Raw genomic sequence first — 20,789 nt, forward strand, 5'->3', positions numbered from 1 at the left:
CTATTTAAAAGCTCCTAAAAACTAGTGCATCTTCAACAAACCTTTGAAGACAGCAACTGATGAGGCTTTTCTTATGTCTAGTTAGTAGGTTATTCCATGGAGCGACGCAACTGAAAGCACAATCTCCAAGAGTTACTTTTGTTTTTGTGTAAGGTAAATTTAGAAGCTTGAGAACATTATTAAAGCCTACATGCACTAGTTTGGACAGGAGGGATTAGACCTCCCTGCATGGTCACTGACGGGTAGTTATCTCATCAAATCAGCTCTCAATTAACATAAGGAAAAGAAGATCATGGGGGACCAATGGTCACCAATTAGGCATTGTTTGCTATATAGAGGGCGCGAGTAGCTATAAGTAGTGCAGTGGGGCATTACCTGCTTCTTGGTCGAATTCTACCTCTGAAAAATATATCTAAACCTGTCGACCAATCATAAACCAAACCTTACATATTTGATTTAATAATGTCCAGGTCTCCGGGGACATAATATGATATATCAGACCATGTAAAGTGGATATGACACAAAGGTTTTTATAAAATGCAATTCATTCCTAATTTATAATGTGCAATCATATACCTTTTTTAAAATTAGCATAAACAACGAAATACCAAGATTTGTATTTATTCTATGTAGGTTCTCTTATGTCACTGTTTCGTAATAGCAAGTTACAGTAAGTGGATACAAAAAATGCTTATACATACAATGCATGTCACTTAAATTGTACATTCTGCAAAAGATAAGTAACTACATGCACCTTTTTGCATTCAGTTCTTCAAATACTTATTACATATTCATTGGCTTCACTAAGTTTTTCTAATGGCTGTAACTTTACTATTTTATGCATTTTTATACTTTTTTTAAATACTTGTCAAAGTACTTTATATTTTATGCCTTGATTTCAAGATATGCTTTCATTTGAATGGTAACATAAGTTATCTCTTTGAGAATGTTGAGAATGTTGCAGTGCTTCAGAGATTGAAGGCACACAGGGATTATTTGTACTTTTATAATCAGTTCTTGACATTTTATCGCTTTTGTTATCTCTTATGCAAATTTGTTTTCATTCCATTCAGCCAAATTTGTATCTAATTTACTTACATTTTTTTCTATTGCAATATATTGTCTTTTTGTTGTTGTAATAACATGTCTGTGCACTTTCTTGGAGTAACTTTTTTACAGAGTTAATTTCCTTTTCGCTCATGCTGCATTTTCGTTGCTTGATGTTCATGAAGGTGCACTCAAATTAAAAAAAATTATAACGGGTTGAAGATCAAAGCATTCTCATTTTTGAAACTTTTCTATAAATAGACACTAGGAAGTGATATTTTGTAAGTGTGATACTTTTATATGAAATCACTTGGATGTATTTTGTATCATTTCTATCAATGGAAGCCTTCTTTTTAGATGTAATTATGCCTTCAAAGACTAAGATATGAATGATATAGTTAAATATTTTGTAATGGAGTCGCAATTTAAAAAAAAAAATTTAACCATTGAATGGACCTAGATACAAACTGTAAAAAAAGACAATTACCGTATAGGATGGTATTGCTTATCTGGTATTTGATAAATTCGCTAAAGAGATCATAAAATGTAGACTATCATCTGTTCAGAGCCCGAAGGGCGTCAAGATGACGTACAAAAAGACGCGTCTGGAAAGCAAATGCATAATACGCCAGTTTACGGTTACAACAGCGCAGGCAGTGATGCGTTGTGCGCTCACATCATATTTGCATGGGCGCTATCTTAATTACGCATAAACCACTGACCTCTAGAGGTAAATTGGTTTGTTTACTCGTAAATTAAAATGGCGCCCATAACCGTAAACTGCTGTATTGTGGAAAATCATAATGTTATGGTGTGTAGACAGAACCCTATTATTATGACATGGATAAAGTATGATAGTTCTCCAACGTAATTTTGCTAAATAACAATGAAACTCTCATTCAGATAAAATTATACGGCCTAATTCACCAATATTATAAACGATTGCGCCTTTTGCTTTCCAGACACGTCTCTTTTGTGCCACATTTCACTCATCTACCTTACTCGGTTTAATGTCCTTCTGGTTTCAATAGGCAATATGTAATCTCTTGAGGGGTCAGTATGTCGCAAGGCACAACGAGTATCAAAATGAATATTTAATTTATTGAAAATACAATATTGATTATACACTATCATGGCGTTGCAATGTAAATTCAAGACACCATCATCTATTTTGTATTGAAAAAAATCCATGTTTAAGCAGGCTTGTGTATATTTGTATTCATTAATCTACTGAGGACACTGTCAAAACGATTTGTAAAATAAGATTAACTGAAATTATGATTTGCTGTGGGCTCTAATAAATCACCTTGATCGGTACTAAGACTTTCTTTAATCCAGCTGCATCCATGTTTTCTTGTTTATCCTATCTTCACAAGTGATTCCTTTTATTTCCTTCATTCATTTTATCTAGTTTAGTCTACCATACTTATTTTATTTATTTATGTGGCTATTAGGTGGGTGGTTGAGGGCTGGGTGGACGGGTTGTTTGGTAGTTTATTTATTTTAATCGTTTTATTTGTTTTTTTAAATGGAACAATGATATGGTCTGCTTTGTGATTGTAAATATTGTCATAACACTTCTCAAATGCCTTGTACAGAGCTGCCAAGTTGTACTTTCAGTATTCTTATCCCCCAAAATCAGTATTATTTCCGCGTGAAAAAAATATGCATGCATATCGGCAATGTTCGATCACTTATTACATTTCCGTCCCACACTAAGCACTGCACAATGGACTTAACACATTAAACTTAATACATTTAATTTGCCCTTTCAACAAACAAAAACCCTTAGAAGTACACATACATGTAGCTTATCAAATGAACATTCATTAGTCATTGACTGGACAATTCCTTCAGTCTTTTCTGACCCTCCTAATGAAGGACTAACACATGAAAAGATAAAAATATGCACACACGTTTTCTTTTGTACAGAGTTGTCTTTAATTTTTATCTCTGAAGCAAAGTAAACTATACACATACACCCATAACATAAAATATTAGCAAGGTCTACACAATTCTTTACAAATCAGAAAATTATAATCACCATACGAAGTACAGATAAATATAACACTCATATATTTTTCTTAGTCTAAAATTCACTCGATAGAGTCGATACCAAAGGAACTGTCATTTTTTTAGTCTTGACCTAAAATAGTACTTACAGGTTCATATCATAAAGCAAGGTTTATTTATATAAATCTTTCACAGATATATAAATTGCAGTAAAATACTCTAGTACAACATTGCAGTCCGATGCACTACACAAATAGATAAACCTCAACCTGAGAATAAACTACATACATGTACACAAGCACTGTACGTCAAATCATATTATGACCACTACTCCACAAACGTATCTGAAAATAACAATTGAGAGGGAGAGAGTGCACATTGATGTTTAAGATTATCAACCCGGAAAGGAGAGAGAACAAAACTGCGAAAAAAAGGGATATTATACATTTTGATGTACATGATATGTACCAAGTCATTCCCTTGTGAAATGCAGCACACCTTTTCTCTAATCTGTAATTTTTGCATTAGAATTAAATGTCTTTTACTTGCATCTATTCATTCATAAAATTTTACTTGCTTCACCTCAACAGTTAGAAGTAAAACTTGTAAGTGAATATCATCAAAAACGGAAAGAAAAAAAAAAAAACACAACTGTCATCAGGTCGTCAATCTATTTCATTTGTAAATAAATCGTGGATGTAAATCACTTATGTGATCAGTCACAGTATAGCAATGCCAATATTTTTTAAAATACTGGTTGTTAACTCAACCAGTACTCGCAAAGAAATACCATCATCGAGCTGCGCTTACAAATAAGCATACTTGTATTGACAAAATCTCAGACACTGGAGAGAATTCTAGTACTTTTATCAAAGATTCAATTCTATGCATAAATCACATACATCAAGGCTAAATCATCGAATGGAAAACCTTAGTCAAGATACAAAAAGAGTGCTAATAAAGGTGGATATCATGTTTAAGAACATGAAATCAACATTCTTTCATGAGAGAACATGTTTCAATTCTTAGTGCAGTGATTCTCTCTCTTTTAATAAGGATGTTCCGCAGTATTGTTTTGGGGCCATCTGGTTATGTATAATTCACCATGCACAATGCCTGGAGTTCCTGGTGTTGTGCAAAGTAAATACAATATAAGCTTGCTCTGCACATGCAGTGGATGTGCGAACGAATATTACTGCGGAACGTCCTAAAGGCTTGCTCCACATGCCACAGTAAACCGCAGTGGGTCATTTTTTGTGTACTACTGTAAATCAATGGCAAGTACCGGTAGGAATGCAGAAAGTAGATACGTGCATACTGACTAATCTGTGTGTTATTCAGTACGTCCCAGAAAAAAACGAAACCAAGAATTATAGATAGTTTATCATAACTTAGTCAAATTTTTAGTTAATAAATGACACATATTTGGAAAGCTTAGATACTCCTCTTTCATTTGATGCAACTCCTATGATGCAAATTTCACGCATGAGTGATTCAAATCAATTTGAAGAGAGGAAACCAAATAGTCATTTGGCGGGCGGTATCTGAATTTCAAAGAGAAAATCACATTTCTAGAAAGTTGAGTTCCTGCCCTTTCATATGACACCTTAATCAGGAAAAATGAGCTAGGAATGACAAAGTTCTGTTTGTTTAAAGTAGCACTTGCATTTCCATAATTTTATCAAACAAATTTGTTTTCACTGGCTGCCTGCTGTAGCAATAAGCAGAATTAACAAAAGGCTTAACTCCGTCCCATTGACAATCAGCCATGCATGAAGTCTTTCGTCTACGGCTGATTGTCAACGAAACCGAGTTAAGTCTTTTGTTAATTCAGTTAACATTGATAAATCTTGGTTTCGTTTTTTCTGGGACGCACTGTATTGTGCAAAAATGTGATGTACTTAATGTTCTACTACGTCATAAGTGAGCAAGCCTTCTTTTTAATATAAATCTAACGGCAAGGTTTTAATACAAATCTGATATATATTCTATTGCACAAAATGAAGGATATAGCTATGATGCTGTACCTACAATGTAGCACACATGAAACAGCACACAAAAAAGTTGGATAAGCACCACATAAAGAATGAACTACATGTATGTTCATTAAATGGCGGATTTCTATAGTAATTTCTATAGTAAAATGAAATATAGGAATAAAGACAAGTTAGTACCAATTTTTTAAGAGTTATCAATTCAAGCAAAATCATAAACATCAATGATGAGTTATCTTTAAAATGTTGCAGAATTTGGGTCAATCTTACAAGTACAATCTAGGTTTGAATAAAAAATCTTTCTTTTGAATAATAAATATTGTGAAAATATGTTTAATTATACATGTACTTCTCTTGATACTGTTTATCTCTTACATGTGAATTTACATAATTTGATTATTGCACTATCAAACTGATGAAAAAGATTTTAAGGTATAATTTCTCTCTAATTGCACACTGACTCATAAGTTGGATTAATTGGCAAAAGTAGCATATTGGCATATCAAGTGCACATATCCAATGTACATGCCTATACATGCTCATGTACATACATGTATGTTAAATGCACTGTGAGATGGTCATGAGGGAAACATTGCAAGTAAACATAGACAATACAAATTATATCTACTTTTAAACAACAAAACAAAGAAACAAATCAAAGTACCACATGTATTAAATGAATTATTCATGTACACCCTATCTAATAAGCACAATTACATGCTTCTTATAGTCACTTTTATCTACTAGAACTTAATATACTACATGTATATCTACTATAATTTCTATATACAAATTTAAAAAATCATGGTGTTTTGACAAAAAATAAATAGATTATGATCAATTGCAAGATCAACATGATATACATTACTTAGCTGACAATTCTATATAAATAAATGATAATGTATTTAAAGGAACAGGGACATTTTTATTCTCACACCGCATTTCAGTTACCTGTACAACAGATTAAATAAAAGTTACTGCATGCCTGCTTACATTGTACAATATTAAACATTGAACTACTATTCAAAGGGAAAAAAGAGACAAAATTGATCCACTGCAGTGCAATTTCTACCCAAAGATTTCCAGTTACACCAGTAGACTACTCCTCTCCCTCTTTTCTTCTAGTCAATCATTGAAAAATGAATAATTATATTTGGCGCAGAAAAATAATAACTAAAATAAATATTTCTAGTCACTCCAATTCAACAAGGATAAATACAAGAGGCATGTACTGGAATGTCTTCTATAGGATAGCCAATGAGCATCATAAACCTAAAGGTATTCAAAATTTAAAAGAAAAAGATAAGGTAAAAAGTGTCGAGTATTAAAGCAAGGTGAAAAATTTTAGAATTCTAGAAAATGAGGTGCTGTCTTTGACTAATGCCATCTGCTCTAAAATACTTTGCAAAAAACCAAATTAACCTTTTTATCTGATTTTGAAGAAGAAAAAAAATTGTTTTTCCTTTGTTTGAATGGATGGCCTTAATCTTTATACTACTGAAAGAAGAAGAAAATTTGATGTGTAATTACAACAGAAATCATAATATTCAGGTACTGTGCTGTAACAATTAAATAAACTAATTATCTCTGTAATACAACGGTAAAGAATCAGACATCAGACATCTGAAAAATAGAACACCTACTATTGTAATAATTTCAAATAAATTTTTAAGTGGCTTTCATTCCTAGAAACATCCAAACAAGAAAAAGATGATTAAGTCAATAAAATGAAATTATCACAAATTCGATACGGATAGCATAAATTATTTATAATTTCAATAGATCTATACATACCTATCTACATGTAGAACTACATGTATAGTTCCCTCCTTTTACATGTATTAGAGATCTACATTCTCACCTTCACCTATAAATTTTGATTTTTCAACAATTGTATCATATCCTCACAAAACCTACAACTATGATTTTGTATTGTTAAATGATTATAAAAATAGATGAGGGCAAAAATTCATCTTTTCTTTCTTTCTCTTCTGCCAAAAAATTCTGCGCCCTGAGTCTATCTTCTTGGTTGTTACTCTCTCAATCCAAAGAAATAAATAAAACCCACATCCAGAAATTTGACCCAAAACTCACTACAAATATCAAATGAAATCCACAATAAATACATTCCTATCACACTAAAATATCACAGCCACTCCTAATAGCATGTCAAAGTTGTGAATAAATATTCCCTTTCATATAAGTCCTTACTTTACATAAAAGAAGTTTTGAAGATATTTCAAAGCAAATTAGATAACTCCTCAATATACTACAAGTCCTCGCCAACAACAAATTTGGACCTCTAATATGACACTGGCCTGTGTTAATTGTAAAGACTATTTTGATGCCAGGAAAAACAAGTAAAATCAATTTTTGCACTGATCTTGGAATTTTCAGTTCCCAACATTGTACACACTTAATATCTGTATCAACATCAACTAGATTTCTTATTTTCCAGACCTTCATTTCTTGGTGTAACTTTCAACATTTCAACATCACATCATATTATTTCAATGATTTCAATTTTGTATTTAATGAAAATATACACCGGGGGAGAACAATGACCCAAGGGTGTACAGTTATCTTGATCTCATAAATAAAGATGATTGAATTTCAAAAGAAGTTACTGGACACTTAAAATCATGAGAGTAGGGAGTTTGGTTTGGATAAATATTGAAGGATGTACTGATTTTATGTGAACTTATCTTAACAACTTTCATTTGTGATCACTGTGGATATACATGTACATATGACAATAGAGCCACATTACTCATGTGCATTACATGTTACACACACAGTCTCTTGTATGATGGTCAGAGTGCCACAGGTTGCTGTATGAGAAGAAAAGAATCTTGCCCACAGGTCAAAGGTTTAAAAGTCTAAAGGTGAGGTCCAAACCTTCGGTCAAAAATTCAGTCCAAATATAAATTGGCCAAACCTTAGGTCTAAGTATGGCTTGGTCTAGCCTATACTTAGACCGCAGGGCTTGAGTTCTAGTTACATATCTAGGTCCACATCTCAGAAGAAAATAAGTAAAGCAAAGTGCCCGCTAGTCCTGCAGGTCAGTATGGTCACATGTTCGTCCAATGACTGGTCAGCATGTTAAGCCCAGATCCTGAGGGTGTAGTCCCAGCTACCAGTACACATGGCAGTCCCGTCTGGAGAGACCCTCAGGCAGCTCACCCTGTTCTCATGGCCGTAGAGCATGGTCAAGCGATGACCCTTGAGAGTGTCCCAAATGTTGACCGAGTAGTCGTTGTATCCGACGAAGAGCAGACGCCCTGTAAAGGAAGATGTACAAACTTCCAAAATAAAAACTTGACCAATGTTTAGCATCTCTATGTATACTCACTAAATATCAAAGAACTAGAAGTACTTAGAAAAAGAAAGCTGCAAAAGCATGCTTTACAGACAACCTTTACAGCATATCATATTCTCTCCAAGCACCTTGTATCAAGTAATATCATGCAAGATTCATCACATGTCATTGCATTATTTATATGTACATTTTAAGCATATTTTTTTGTCAGCTGACAATCAATGACATCTCTATTGTGCTTGAAGATCACAACAAGCATCATGGCTGCTTTTAGCTTTTGAAAAAACTTTTCAAAAGAGAGAAATCAAAAAAAATTCTAATGTTGAGAACCAAAAGATCCTTCATTGTTCATCGACCTTCAACAACAAAAACTACTTTTCTATGGCTTATTCCTAAGGCACTTGTAGCATATCTGCCTACCTTTAGTTGATAGTTCATTCATTTCATTCATGCATATGTACAACTATATTTTGTGCCTCAGAAATAAAATAAATTGTAAATAGACGGGGAAAGAAAGATATTCTCACCGCTTAGAGAGAAGTCGAGTGATGTGGCTCCAAAGATGATGCTCTCCTTGCTGTAGCAGCTGATCTCTCTATCAGCCCTAAGGTCGTACATACGACACTGGCAATGCAAAACATAATTCAGTCATTTAGTTTTACATCACTGTGACATATACTGGGGAAGCTATTGTTTACCAATGCGGGGGATGCAAACAAATATAGCATACCAGCATTGTTTGCATCAAACAAAATCAATCCATTGGAACAAAAATAACACAAAAATAATTATTCCTTTAAATATATTTCTCCTGCTGTAGTACAAACTATAAAACAAAGATTATATTTCACAATATTTTATGAAAGAGAAAGATCATGAAAATTCATGTTATTATCAATGTACAAGCAGGAAGGGTGTTTATCATTCAATATCATACATCTTCAATAATAACTCAAGCACATCAACCTTGAGTGCAGAAGAGAAGAAATTGACATGATATTCAGGGGAAAGGCCATTTTCACCGTTTAATAGAAGTACTTGCTGGAATACCTTAGAAATATAGAAACATTCAAAAAGTTCAGTAATCATTTGAAAACATATTTATTTAGCACTTTGTAAAATCTCACAATTATGAACCAGTGCACTATGTCCACTCCTATCCTGTTCTGCAAAGGGCTTAGAGACATGTAATGATGCCAAATGCGTTATGCGCTATACAAAAACGTAGAATTATTATTATTATTCAAGAAGCTCACCGATGCATCATCAGAGGCCGTTGCAAAGCCATCTCCACTGGGGAAAAACCTGACAGCATTGATGTCCGAGTCATGACCTTCAAAGGATTGCACACACTGGCCGGTTCTCATATCCCACACCAACGCTTGCTTGTCACAACCCTGAGAAATATCAAAGTTTACAGTCAGTATTTAAAGATAAAGTTAGGTTCCGGTCATGTGATTGCATCGTGAAAGAAACGTTGTGAAATTGATCATAAAAGGTTGATCATCTAGCATATGAGTATTGGTGTGTTCTTGCAAGGTTCTGGAATCATCAAAATGATAAAAAAAATTGGCCCAGTCTCGGTAAAGTTACAAGCATTGTACACAGAAAGATGTATATGGGACTACACAAACATGTGGCATAAGAATCTGTCCTGATTTTCATGATGTTACATGCTATGTTTAGAATATTAAGGCATTTAAAGAGCCATGCTTTTTGTGAAACATTTTTTTTATCTGAGGTTCTTCCACACTTGCATAATACAATGGGGCAATTCCACGGTAACGGAAGGACACTCAGACAAGATTTTTGAACTTCAGGTTCATACTAAAAGAAATGTTTTATTAGTATGTATTAAACTATGGGGAACAAAATGTGTTTCAGTCAAGTGGAAAGCTTCATCAACTTCACAAAGTTTGGATAAACACTAATTAACTGGAAAAACCATGTCCATTTTTATGTCCTTCCGTTACCGAGATAATTAATATGCACATTCTTAAACTACTTAACTATAATGACAATTTTTGGGGGGAGAATTAAAGGCACTTATATAGGTATTATATCTGTACTGTTTCACATCTTATACTAATAAAACAGTTCTTTTAGTATGAACCTGAAGTTCAAAAATCGTGTCCTTCCGTTACCGTGGAATTGCCCAATGATAATGCTCACAAATAATTTTTTCACCTCTTCTCAACACTCGAACTTCTCTTTAAAGTTTATACAAGTATGGCTTCTGAACATATGACAACATGGGATAAATGAGAACTTCGCATTTAAGTATTTCTATCAATATGCTCAGTGTTGCAAGGGGCAACATAGAGTTCACTGCCCGGTCCTCATGTCACATACCAATGCCTGCTTGTCACAACCCTGATAAACATGGCATGTTACAGTCAATATTTTAAGGTTCTACAATCATTGCTTACAAAAATATTACTACAGGTGATAAATGATCACTTTGTTCCCAAGTTTTTTTATCCATTAAAATGATCAGTGTTATGTTTCTTTTTCTATGATGTATACAAGAGGACCTGAGAATACATTATCATAATGGTTTGACTAACATTCTTTGAGTTACAATTGACAATATCTGATTTCGAGACAAATCTGTACCATGGAATTAAGGGAGCAGGGAGCAAGACTTGTGTACCTGTGTACAGCTTTGAACTTATATCTGGGATCTTTTGTGCTTTAGAGAACGCTCAAGTGGTCCAGGAAGCAGACTTCTGGACCGCTCCAGAAGTCCACCTTCCGAGGTGGTCTTGAGGAGCGGGTCTTATTAAGAGCGCTCCAGAGCGCTCTAACGTGCAATGTGAACGGAAAGCGTACTTTGAACGGAAGTGAGCTAGTGACCTTCGGTGCGAAACATGTAGTACGGTACATACGGTTTGGATTCCGCGCGCGAAAAAATTGACCCGCCTACCTGAGCTGCCATAGCAACAAGACCACTTTGACTCGTGGAGCGGTTTGAGCCATAAAAACTGCTCGGAGTGTGAACGCTTGCAAACCTTTCCTCAAGACCCGTTCCTCTGGAGCGGTCTGGAGCGGTCTAACTAAGACCACTTTCAAAGTGAGTGAGAACGGGGTCTTAGTCATTTCCCAAATTTTCCCCCCAAATTATAAAATACATAGAGAAGTATGTTGTTTAAATTATTGAATCATAATTTTACACAATACCATTTCATGTTTTTACTCGACTGACATTAAAACAAATTACTTACTCCTGACACAAAAGTATTGCAAGCTTCCGAGGGCGAGAGGTCAAGCGCCATTGCGTCCGCATTGTGACCATGGAAACTCTGCAGGAGCTGACCGCTCTCCACATCCCACAATGCACAGGTACTGTCACCACTTCCTGTCAAAATCTGCAAGAGGTAATGAGATTTTATCATGATATAAAGCAGTAACACTAATTAAGTTTTCTACTACACAACTGAATGGGCAGATAGTGAATGATTGTAAGCACTACTTTTCCTTTTCTCTCAACAGAGAATTGCTTTTGACATTAAAGATATCTTTTGTGACTCGTTATAATTGGAAAGTCATAATTTCTTCCAATGCCATCTCATGCATTTCCAGCAAAGATACATGTACAATTAGCATCATACCAGGCTTTAATTACAATTACAATTATTTGAATATCAATGTTTACAAGTGATGTTAGATAATGGGAAGTTAGGAGAAAGCTGAAAACAATGTTTTCAGAAACCTAGAGGAAAATAGGGTGTTTGAAGGCAGAAAAATAGGAATCGTTCCTCCAAAATAGGAATGGTTGGCAGCTATGCATTACCACAACCCGTCAACCAATCCCCATGATATCAATTCTCACCTGTTGGTCAGAGTTCATGAAGGTACAGCATGAGACATAGCTGGTATGCATGGCCACAGCTCTCTTCTTGCTACTTGATAGATCCTCCTCTTGGGTGAGTTGATACACCGAGCACTTGTTATCCAGACCACTGCAATTCAAATACCACAGAGCCAAAAGCCAGTTATTATTAACCTAGCATTGCTGCCCCCTATGGTATCATTCATCTAGGGTCATTTTAGGAAGCCGGTGTGGGGGCAAAGAAATAGCAACTTTACCACATTACAATTCAATGTAGAATTATATTTTAAGTGGTATACAGTAGGAACAAACCAAGAATGGTATTGTGTGTATATGTGTGAAATTAGGGTTAGGGTTAGGGTTGGGTTTGGGGTAGGAGGAGGGGGGGGGGGGGCACAGTATGGAATTCCAGATAGGATCATAGGGCCAAAAAGGTGAAAACGAGTGGTGAAGTGTGACATCATCAAAAATATATTTTTACTTCATTTTCCGAAAGAGCATAACAAATAATGACCAAATGTCGAAACCAATTGAATAGGTTAAGTATTGGCTGAGATATGACCATCTGAATAAATAGATTTCCTATGGACACTCGGTGTTATAATGCTCTGGCTCCTAACATTATGAGATGCAGAAAGCAATGCTTGTTTATTAGTACATTACGACATGACGACACAGACACCAACTGCGAGTGTGGAACATCCGTGCAATCCATGTCACACCTATTAAGATGTCCACTCCTAATCGACCAATGCTGCCTGGAAGACCTGGTGGCAGCAAATGAGAAGGCTCTCCAGTGTGCCAAGGCCTGGCAGAGCATTTGAGGACACGAAAGAAGAATACAAAGTGTATATATCCTTTTCTTGAACATGATATTATTTATTTTTGGTGCTTGATAAATCTTTATAGATATTTATCACAACTATGAAATTTTAGATGGTTACCATTTCGTGTTTGTTCTTTTCTTTTTACTTTTTTTTCCTTTTTTTTTTCAGTTATGAGTTATGAGTTTTTGATCGATCGGGTGGGTGGTACATGTACGACATTACTTATTATAGGCTCTGTATAAGCTTGGCTTGTTAGAACTCTTGTGAGTAATGTGCCGCGGGATTCCATATCCTTAAACTGCTGGCGAACAGAGCAACAAGACCAAGCTCGGTAAATATTAGGATCTCTGTCCAGTAGTGCCGTGTTTGTGCCATCGAACTGGATCGACCAAATCAATTGATTCATAATATATGTATATGCAATATTTTTTCCTGTAACATGAGAGTAATTTTAATAGTTTCATACTATTAATTGAATGTATTGTTAACTGTAACTGTATAATTGTTTTAAATGGGGGCACGCTACAAGAGTCCTATCTCGCACCCCGGGGCAACGTGTCTGACACGGCCGGTTGTAGCAACTACTCCGAAGATCAAGATTACAGTAATCTTGATCTAAGGAGACACGAACGAACGAAGTACATTAATATGTTGTTTTGATTACTTACCCACATGCTACCATGGTGCCTGAAGGTGCATAGGCACAAGCCATCACCCAAGTCGTTGGCATTGTTATTGCATGTTCCTGTTAGGGATAGAAATTAGCAGTGACAGAAATCATCGCTGAACTGATGCATTTCAAGAGCAAGTATCACCTTCATCGACTTGTCTGCATTTTTACCAACTGGCAAATCCTTCATATATATTTACTGTACAAATTCGTTGGTTCATAAAAACACAGACTAACTGTAGGATCACCTTTACAACTTTTAGAGAGTAATGATACTGCACAAGTCAGGAAGACTTTTACAGCAATCAGACTACAATGAAATCATATGCCTGATTGGCTCAGGCTACATGCACATATCTTAAAAACTTGTTCTTTAAATTTCAAGATGGAAGACTCAAATGATTAAGTTTATGTACTGTCTTAAGTTTTGAGAAATAGCAATACATTCAGGTATTGCTGTGCAGCAAATATAAATCCTGACTACATTCGGGTTTGTTTTTTTGAGCAATAATTTCTACCTGTGGGGTGTCTGATTTTGTTAATCTAACCTAAAGCACCAGCATATCTTTACGGTGAAAACATTGTTCATCATCCTGATATCATGTACTTCTCAATATTGTAAGTTGCTGTTGACCGACTCAATGTAAGGTCAAAGGTCATACCTTGTTAGTTGTGAAGGCATCCCAAACTATAACCTTGCCATCCTGCGAAGAGGTCACCATGTGCCGCTGGTCTCTTGCCCAGTCTAGGCATAGGACCTTCCCTTGATGGCCCTTCAGGATACGCCTTGGTTTCAGGTTCAGAGGAGGCAGAGGCTCCAACCTCTGGGCTACTGTGTACACTGTAACAGGGTAGAAGGTCAAAGGGCAAAGTTGATTAAAGCTAGCCCACATTGAACAGGGGTCCAATTCAAGTGAGTCATCAATTTTAATACCATATCCTTACAATATGGGATCAAAAGTCCAGGGCATCCCCCCCCCCCCTAAAAAAAAAAAAAAATCAAACTTGAACCCCTGTAAAAAAAATAAAAATAAAAAAAAGGGTTTAGAGCTAAGCCAAAGAGGGTGCTTTGGGAGGACCTTGGTAAACTCAGTTTGAAATGACGCATTAACATATTCATCAAGTCAACAAACAAAATTAATTCATACATGTATTGATTAAAGAAAAAATGAAGGGGTCAGGTATACTGCTAACTGTGATATATTTTTTTACCAAGATGGCCACTGCACAAGCAAATGGTATGGGATTATTGCAGAGAAAAATTTCGGCAACGTCATTTCAGTTTCAGTTTTGTAGTGTTGTTTGAAATTGTTGTGAATGAATAGAGGGTTTCTCAACATAGTTTCCTACACAAAAGAGTATACTAATGCTCCTATGAGTGGGAAGGAGCGTGAAATTGTGAATACACATAATGCTGTGACAATCATTTTCAAGATTTTTACACTTTTGTCTGCTCTGCAAGGGAGTTGAACTCACACGCATGACGAAAGTCATGAGAGCCAGAGGATGATCTAATTGCGCCATACCGCCTCCTTTCATAATCATGATCATACAAAAAAGCCTTACAACTTGCATTTATAGTAGGGTGCATGCCCTGATATTCAGTAGGGGCGTTGGTCCGAGATCAAGAATCAAAGAATAGGATGCGATTTGTCCGCGTTTTTGAGGATATCCTCGTTTATGCGGACGATCCTCATTGAAGTCATTCTCTGATCAGCGCCCCTACTGAAATATCCAAAGCATACGATACAGAATTATTTTCATTCATTGAAATTTAAGACTTTTACGGTAACAAGAACCTGAAAGAGAATCTTTGCCAAAATAAAAAAAGAAAAGAAAAATGATGGCGCCTTCATCTTCGACTTTGTCAAGTTTGTGAATTGAATTTAAATCAATTAGAGTAGTGGCTCCGGTCTGCGGCCGATCGGCAGGAACTGCCGATTCTATTTTTATTGGAATACTCACAGAATACTTCAATACCCTCAATAAAGAGTCCATATACTTACTTATTAAATAGAAGTCACAAATAACCTAACTGACCCACAGCGTGGTCAGCATTGACCACGTTTCGAAATGCTTTGAGTTCCCCGGTTTGCGGGCACGCATTACCGGTTTGCGGCACGCGTACGTCACAAAGCTTTATGCGCTACGTCACGATGAAAGCATGTACCAAATTACTACGGGTAACCCAAATTCTCATGTTTATCTGTTGCTACGGTAAATTTGTCAAGTTTTAAACAATTTCACCTTTTCCTCGAATGGATCATCCCATCCGGGGGTAAGTACTACTAGAAATTATCGGGTCATAGCGGGTACACACATCAGCACACATACCATCATACACGATCCCGCATGTTATGTGTGTATTAACACCCCCCGCCGCAAACCAGAAAAAACACGTAATTACGTGCCGGTTTGCGGCCACCCCATGCAACTGGCCATGCGGTGGCACAATCAAAATACCTGCGATAGGAGACAGACCACAGCCATCATACTTCCACAAAAACATCAAATTTCACCTCCAATCGGACAAATAGAGCTACAAATACAATATTGATCTAGTCATGCCTCAATCTCTTAACTTAAAAGTTAGCACCTGCTGAAATTTTCATCGGCGACTGGTGCCGTAGATTTCCGACATCGCTGACGGATACTCCGTACCGACAGGAGCACCTGCTACGGACGTTTTCGGCAAAGCAGAACTTACCGTGGAATCCACGGTAGGTTTCAATGATTATTATCGAGTCATATTCATTTTATTTTTAAAACAAATACCCCTGGCCGCAAACCGGGCGATGCCGCAAACCGGAGACTCTACTCTAAATGTTCATAGACTAAACAATTTGCAATATGATAACAGGAGAACTGCTAGTAGGTCGACACTAATTAATAAATAGAACTGATCAGCAAATCTATTAGATTCTGACTAGTTTATCAGAAAGTTTCTGAGTGTCAATTGGGTTTACACAAATTCAACTCACATAAATACACGCGTATCGGACTACACAAAACATCACTAGCTCTGCTATTCGAGACATGTTCAACATAATTTGACTGCTCATATTGCAAAAACGAGGCATTAATCATGAACTAAATTTCAATACTTACTTTCAACATCGTTCAGCTTGTGTCTTTCTTCTAATAGTTTCTGTTTAAGGTTTTCTGCTTCTCTTGTAAGAGCCGTTAATGTTTCCTCTTTTACTGCATTCCCATCGGTGACGGCCATTTTGCTGTGTATAATATTTACATACAAGGTTTCAACTACGCATGCGCAAAACAATGGATGCCTGTCGAGCTCTTCATGTCTTGTGTTTTGAAAGTTGGAACGATTTTTTTTTCCTCCCACTTTTCACGGAAATTTTAAGAATTTATCATTTATGTATTGTGAATATTCGATTGCTCATATTTATGGTCAGTCTTCAGCATTATAGAGAAGGTCGTCATAAGGGGTCATAATACATTGACGGTTCAGGCAATTGATTATCTAAAAAGTTGCTGGCACCCTTACCTGTTAATAGCAGGTTATTTTTTTTTTGTTTAAGGGGGGGGGGGGGGTACACGTCTACATGGGATTATGATCTTGGTTTGCCCAAAACTTTCATGAATGTTCGACACATACGGATCTAGTAAAGTGGATGACCCTGAATCTTGTTATCACATTTTCAGGTATCCTTTAATTTGCATTTCATTTTGGGCACAGGTGTACAAAGGGTCAGATGCGGTTCTAGAAGAGTTATTTGGGGGCTGGGGTTCCGTTTTTACTCATTTTCTACATTTCTTCATTTTGCACATTGTGCATCGCTTAAATAAATAAGGGGTTGGCCGGGGACAGGGGACTGCACCCAAGACAAAATACCAATGTTCGATTCATTGCCCAAGTAGACATAATATAAAAAATGTAATTTTAGTATTGCCCCAATGGAAAAACACTTGGGAGAAAAACACATATACCCGAATATGTAATTTTCAAATTGTATCTATTATGTTTTTGTGATGAAATAATATTAATTTGTGTTTTTTTCGCTCTCAAAATCGAATGATTGTGAAATTGATATTCGTGCGATTGCAAGACGGGTGTTTGCCCCCCCCCCCCTTTTTTTTTTATAGGTACATTATTCATAATGTGTTAGCCAAAATAGATGCATATGCTTTTTTATGAGGAGAGGGAATAATGGATACAGTCACAACAAGAAATAAGCCAATTCATCTTAATAGTAATAATAGAAGGGTATTACACCTTTGAGTCGAAAAGGTCTAGATAAATTAAAACAATTATAGAGCAATAAATGGTACGGAGGGACATGTATTTCATTTTCGCTTCAGTTTTGACGGTGGTGTTCGATAAAACTGTGGCCCGTTAATTTGTGATACTCATTAAATGCGAAGTAACCATAAACTCGAAAGGGCACGTATACACGAGAGGACATAAATGGATGGGTTTATAAATACCTCGGCGCAATGTGTGACAAAATCATTACATATCACGTCATTTACGACATTAATATTGATTGATGTTGCTCATTTTATTGCCTAGTCATTATATACCACGCCTTCCATCTTCTGAACTCTGCCTAATTCACTTTGCCGGTTTTGATTATATTCATCTTTTTATTTTCAACATCCATCTATATCGTAGCGTGCCTAATTCGTTCGTCGATCTCATATGTAGTTAGTCTTACTTTCTTCCATCCCGTAACAGGGGTCTATGTTCTCATTTATTGCTTTGCATCAATTAAACTGTTGCATGGTAATCTGCAGGCCTGGTAATCTGTGACCGGCTTCCTCATCATCATCCTCCTCCTCCTCCTCCTCCTCATCATCATCTTCACCATCATTATCACGATCATCATCATCATCATCATCATCATCATCATCACCATCATGATCATCATTATCATTATCATCATCATCATCATCAGTTCATCACCATCATTATCACAGTCAACACCGCCATCACGGCAGTTACCATTAGGGCCAAGTTACCATCAGGGCCATAGTCCGAATTCTTCACCATCTTCGCTTATTATTTATCTTTTTACATAGGGAAACGAGGAAGGACGGGAAAAACAACCACTTATCATCGGAAGAAAAAGAGAAAGATCTAAAGCAAGCTTTTTGTGGGTAAATATTCCATCCTACCCTCTTTCCGGATCTTGGGAGAGCCGGCGGGATTCCACGGGAATATAACTATCAGGGAAAACATTTTTGGAGACGTCCCCCCCCCCCCCCCCACCCCCCTCTTTCTCTCTCTCTCTCTCTCTCTCTCTCTCTCTCTCTCTCTCTCTCTCTTCACCCCTCTCTCGTTATTATATATATATATATCTCTCTCTCTCTTACATTATATTTTTCTCGTTACCACCCCCCCCCCCCCCCCTTCCCACTGAGAGGGCCTCGAGCGAGTCAGGAGATCCCTGGGAATATTTCTGTCGGAAGAAAACAAATTGTCCCTATTACTATCAGACAGTCTTGGATCCGCCAGTGATCCGCCCCTATATACCTGCCTTACTGCCGATATCTTGGTTTAATCATGGTTAAATTATCCTTATCCCATTCGTCACATTATAATTCTACTGGAATTGACAAGTTTATTCAAAATCCTGGTTGTTCTTGTTCAAAGGTTGTGGGTTAGAACCCCGGTGCGCCAATGTCCTCAATTTGACAACACTTTAATCTACATGATGGTCAATGGATTCTGGTCATTGCTTTAAGTACCATAATCGGTTTAGCTTACGTAGAGCCGGGTGCTTTAACCGTTTTTCGTAGTGGATTTTCAGTACAGGCTGAATAAATTCATTAGTCGTCTTATATGGGGCGGGGGTGGGGAGACGCAGGTGTGCGAAGAGTAGGGTCTGTGTTAATATCCTTTAATTGGATGTTTGCACTCCTTATAGAAATTAATTAAGTATAAAATTAATATTGCATGGTGTCTGCCCGCCCCCGGATCGACGCCCTGTAACCAATAACGCCATGTAGCTTTAAAAATCGTCATCAACTCTATCGTCATAATTATTCCTCGATCTTCAGATCTTTATTATTAAGCATTTCAAAGAAAAGATAGACTTCGAAGAAAGGTGAAAAGTTGTGAGTTTTTCCATTCGTTTCCCTGAAGAGGATTCATTTGCTCTTTTAAAGGTACTATGTCCCATTTGCAGGCCAACAAAATGAAAAAGTTAAATTCCAACTGCATTTCAAAGATAATACTAATTTAGAACTTCCCTAAAAAAGGTGGGGCTTGAAAATGTCTTCAAGTGGGAAAATAACGACTATTAGTTGTCAAATCGACTTTAGGGCTATAGAGCCAATAAGTATTAGTCTTGATTTTCAGACAATTGTACCGAATGGTCATACGTTTTATGCCGCACAAAGATTCGATCAGTTTAATCTTGGCCATCACAAGAAGTGGGTTATTGATGTAGACAAATGCTCTTAGTACCCTTTACAACTCTTTTTATGTATGTTATTACCAAAGAAGAAAAACGCCAGTCAGTCACTCAATAGTGTCTGACAGTAAAGTCTAGCAAGTAAACGGGTTTCCTTGCATAATTTGAATATGAGGACACTGCTAACGTTTAAATTTCACAGATAGGACATACATGACATATTCATAATTCCTGCAAAGTTCTACCGAATTTGAGGTTGGCTGCAAAAGGGACATAGTACCTTTAAAGCTATTCGAAATATGACGAGAAATAGCTGAAGCGTAAAAACCAAATTTTTATTCCACATGCTTGTGTAGTCCCATAAACCAATTTCTGTTTACTGTACTGTGACTGTCCACAAGACTGGATCAATGTAATAAATTTCATGATTCGAACTCCGATATACATTATGTGCTACATAATAGACCATTTTCCAATCGCTTCCAGACAGTTTCACAATGTAACCGTATGACCAGGTCCCCATTTCACAAACTTATCATCAGTGAAAAATGACAGCTTTTGTTATAAGCTAGTAAAATTCTTGCTTCTGATTGGTTATCAGCAGATTTGTCACTGGTATTTGTCATTTGTCATTGAAAAAAGGCTTTGTGAAACGGGTTCCAGAACTAAAGTTTAACAGTGTCCATGTCTCTCAAAGAAAGTTATTA

The 20,789-nt window shown here is 36.4% G+C and overlaps 1 protein-coding gene across 1 annotated transcript; it reads right to left on the bottom strand.

Moving 5' to 3' along the window:
• Window positions 1-5,967: 5,967 nt before the first annotated feature.
• LOC115918397 (guanine nucleotide-binding protein subunit beta-5-like) lies at window positions 5,968-17,166 on the bottom strand. Its single transcript, XM_030976597.1, has 8 exons — window positions 16,811-17,166; window positions 14,365-14,543; window positions 13,701-13,777; window positions 12,206-12,335; window positions 11,598-11,741; window positions 9,630-9,770; window positions 8,901-8,997; window positions 5,968-8,335 (listed from the first exon to the last, which is right to left on the bottom strand). The coding sequence occupies exons 1-8, from the start codon at window positions 16,926-16,928 to the stop codon at window positions 8,157-8,159; spliced, it is 1,065 nt and encodes a 354-aa protein (XP_030832457.1). The 5' UTR covers window positions 16,929-17,166; the 3' UTR covers window positions 5,968-8,156.
• Between the last annotated feature and the right edge of the window lie 3,623 nt (window positions 17,167-20,789).

This window comes from Strongylocentrotus purpuratus, unplaced genomic scaffold, assembly GCF_000002235.5.
Source record: "Strongylocentrotus purpuratus isolate Spur 01 unplaced genomic scaffold, Spur_5.0 spur5_scaffold_9, whole genome shotgun sequence".
Lineage (NCBI taxonomy): Eukaryota > Metazoa > Echinodermata > Echinoidea > Camarodonta > Strongylocentrotidae > Strongylocentrotus > Strongylocentrotus purpuratus.